This window comes from Parus major, unplaced genomic scaffold (assembly GCF_001522545.3).
Source record: "Parus major isolate Abel unplaced genomic scaffold, Parus_major1.1 Scaffold470, whole genome shotgun sequence".
Classification (NCBI taxonomy): domain Eukaryota; kingdom Metazoa; phylum Chordata; class Aves; order Passeriformes; family Paridae; genus Parus; species Parus major.
Window position 1 is genome coordinate 28,234 of NW_015379365.1, and position 2,734 is coordinate 30,967.

The 2,734-nt window shown below is 59.0% G+C and overlaps 1 protein-coding gene across 1 annotated transcript in view; it reads right to left on the reverse strand.

The window, feature by feature from the left end:
* LOC107199154 (very long-chain acyl-CoA synthetase-like) overlaps positions 1 to 2,734 on the reverse strand; it is a 13,839-nt gene that overhangs the window by 1,705 nt on the left and 9,400 nt on the right. The window contains exons 4-9 of the mRNA XM_015616493.2: positions 2,552 to 2,676; positions 2,265 to 2,459; positions 1,549 to 1,639; positions 1,186 to 1,384; positions 999 to 1,096; positions 491 to 621 (exon numbers count right to left, since the gene is read on the reverse strand). Of these exons, the coding sequence (XP_015471979.1) occupies positions 491 to 621; positions 999 to 1,096; positions 1,186 to 1,384; positions 1,549 to 1,639; positions 2,265 to 2,459; positions 2,552 to 2,676 (839 nt within the window). The remainder of the gene's footprint in view (positions 1 to 490; positions 622 to 998; positions 1,097 to 1,185; positions 1,385 to 1,548; positions 1,640 to 2,264; positions 2,460 to 2,551; positions 2,677 to 2,734) is intronic.

Genomic DNA, 2,734 nt, shown 5'->3' on the forward strand with positions numbered 1-2,734 from the left:
AACCATTCCATGATTCCACCTGGTTGTGATCAGAACTGAATGAGCTCCAAACCATTCCATGATTCCACCCAAACCATTCCATGATTCCACCCAAACCATTCCATGGTTCCATCTGGTTGTGACCAGAACTGGATGAGCTCCAAACCATTCCATGATTCCACCCAAACCATTCCATGATTCCCCCCTACGCAACCAGAACTGGGTGAGCTCTATAGTCCCCTCCAACCCAAACGATTCCATGATTCATTCCACCTGGCTGTCACCAGAACTGGATGAGCTCTGACACCTCTTCCCACCCAAACCATTCCATGGTTCCACCTGGTTGTCACCAGAACTGGATGAGCTCCAACACCAATTCCCACCCAAACCATTCCATGGTTCCACCTGGCCATGATCAGGAGCCCCAGTGTTGGATCATTCTCCTCCAAAGGCCAACCCCAGCACCCCCAATCCCCCCGGAGCCCCCGAGGGTGGGTGGGACTGCTCTGACCTGGATCCGGACGAAGCGGGGGGCGGCGTAGGCGGGCAGCGTTTCCCGTGTGAAGGCGTAGAGTTTGTCACCGTCGAAGGTGGCGCCATCCTTGAGGCGCACGGCGGCCATGCCACAGCGGCCCTCACACCCTGCCAACATCGCCCGCGGTCACCGGGGGCAGCCGCGTCTCCTGGGAGTCTTCTCCAGACCCCCTGGGCTACCAGGGGGTGTCGTGTGGCCGAACGCGTTTTGGGGTGATGGTGGTGGATCGCGTACCCAGAACGACGCCGGGTGCTCATTTTTGGGTGAATTCTTCCTATTTTTGCTTCCTTTGTGGCCACCTGGACCCAACCCAGCACCCGACGCTTGCTTTGGGCAACCAAGTCTCGTTTGAACATTTTTTTGGGGATCCTTGGGCTGTTTTGTGCCCAAAGTCCCTTTTGAACCTCCTTGGTGGTGGCTCAGACCGCCCGGGGTCGCGTCACCCGCCTCAAACACCCCCCGGTGTTATTTCGCTGGGACTCACCCGGCACAGCCACGCCGTAGACGTTGACCTCCTGGATGAAGCTCACCAAGCCCAGCGTGGCCTCCACCTCCGTTGTGGCCACGTTCTCCCCTTTCCAGCTGGGGAGGAGAAGGGACGGAGCCGTGTGGGGAGCGGAATTTTGGGCCGGCACCGACCCCTCGGAGACACGCGGGAGCGTGGGAATTACCGGAAGGTGTCCCCGACGCGGTCCTGGAAGTAGATGAACTTCTCGTGGTCCATCATGAGGAGGTCGCCGCTGTTGAAGAAGGCGTCGCCTTTGGCCAAGACGTCCCTCAGGATCTTCTTCTCCGTCTTCTGCGAGTCGCCGGCGTAGCCGTAGAACGGGGTGTTCTTGGTGATTTTGACCACGAGCAGCCCTGTCTCACCTCCAGGGAGGGAGAGGAGGGTTGGAGGCCGCTCAAGCCCTGCCTTGGCTTCTTCTGGGGCTTTCTGGTGGCTTCCAGTCCCCAGGGTGGTGGTGATGAGGGCCAAGAGGTGGTTTCGGTGCATCTCCAGCCCCGGGAAGGCCCCGGCCAGGTGGGTTCCTTACCGGGTTTGACGGGGATGCAGAACCCTCGCTCGTTGCGCACGACCTCATCCTCCTCCACGTCGTACCTGATCAGCTCGAAGGGAGCGAAGAGCTGGAGGGGAGGGAGGGACCCGGGATTGCAACCAGGGAGGAGAAATTCCCTCCAGTGCCAGGTGTGGCCTGTTCCAACCCACGGGAGCACACCTGGGTGTGGCCTCCTCCAACCCCCACATTCCAGGAGTTAAAAACCATTTGTTTTTTTAATTGCCGTTAGTTTGAAGTCTCTCAGTTGAAATCATTAAAATCGAGTTTTATTTCAAGCTGTTTAAATGAGGTTTTAATCTGATCAATTCAAACCGTGAAGGAACTCGTGGTGGCATCTTCCAAACCCAGGGGACAACGTGATGGGGGGAAAAAAATCTGATTTTAGCAGTTTTTGCTCAACAAGTGGATGAGGGACTCAAAGTGACCAGGTGTCCATGGACATCCCAAAACCAGGCTGCAAATCAACGCTGTTGAGGGAATTTTGGCCAACCAGGTGGAGGGGACTCCTTTGGGGTGGGAAAAGGCCGTTCTGGGGACTTCTGTGCCAGCCCAACCTGATGGACGGGGTGGACTTCCCCCGGGGACGTCACTGCTGGCTCCACCACCAAGAGGCACATCCAAGACCAAACCCAACCCGAGGTGCCACCTCGGGCCCCTCGGCGTCACGTCCACCCCGAGGAGCTCGTTCTCACCTTGAGGAACCTGTTGGCCCTGCCCACGGCCCCGACCTTCCCGGTGTAGTTGATGAAGCCGGCGTTGCCCTCGGTGGCCCCGTAGAACTCCCAGACGGCCACGGGCCCGAAGCGCCGCAGGAATTCCTTCCACACCTCGGCCCTCATGCCGTTGCCCAGGGCCATGCGCACGCCGTGCTCGCGGTCATCGGCATGCTGGGGGTGACACGGGGACAAGGGGTCACCTCAGGGTGCCACCGGAGTGTGGTGGAGCCCTCAGGGTGTTCCTGTGCTGGGCGGGGCCTCACCTTGGGCGTGTTACACAGGTAGCGCATGAGCTCGCCCACGTACTGGATGACGGTGACGTTGTAGCGCCGACAGTCGGACCAGAACTGGGAGGCGGAGAACTTGGAGCGCAGGACGCAGGTGGCTCCTGGGAGACACGGCATGGAGACAGTGAGCACAGAACATTTTGATTTTGTCCTTGTCTT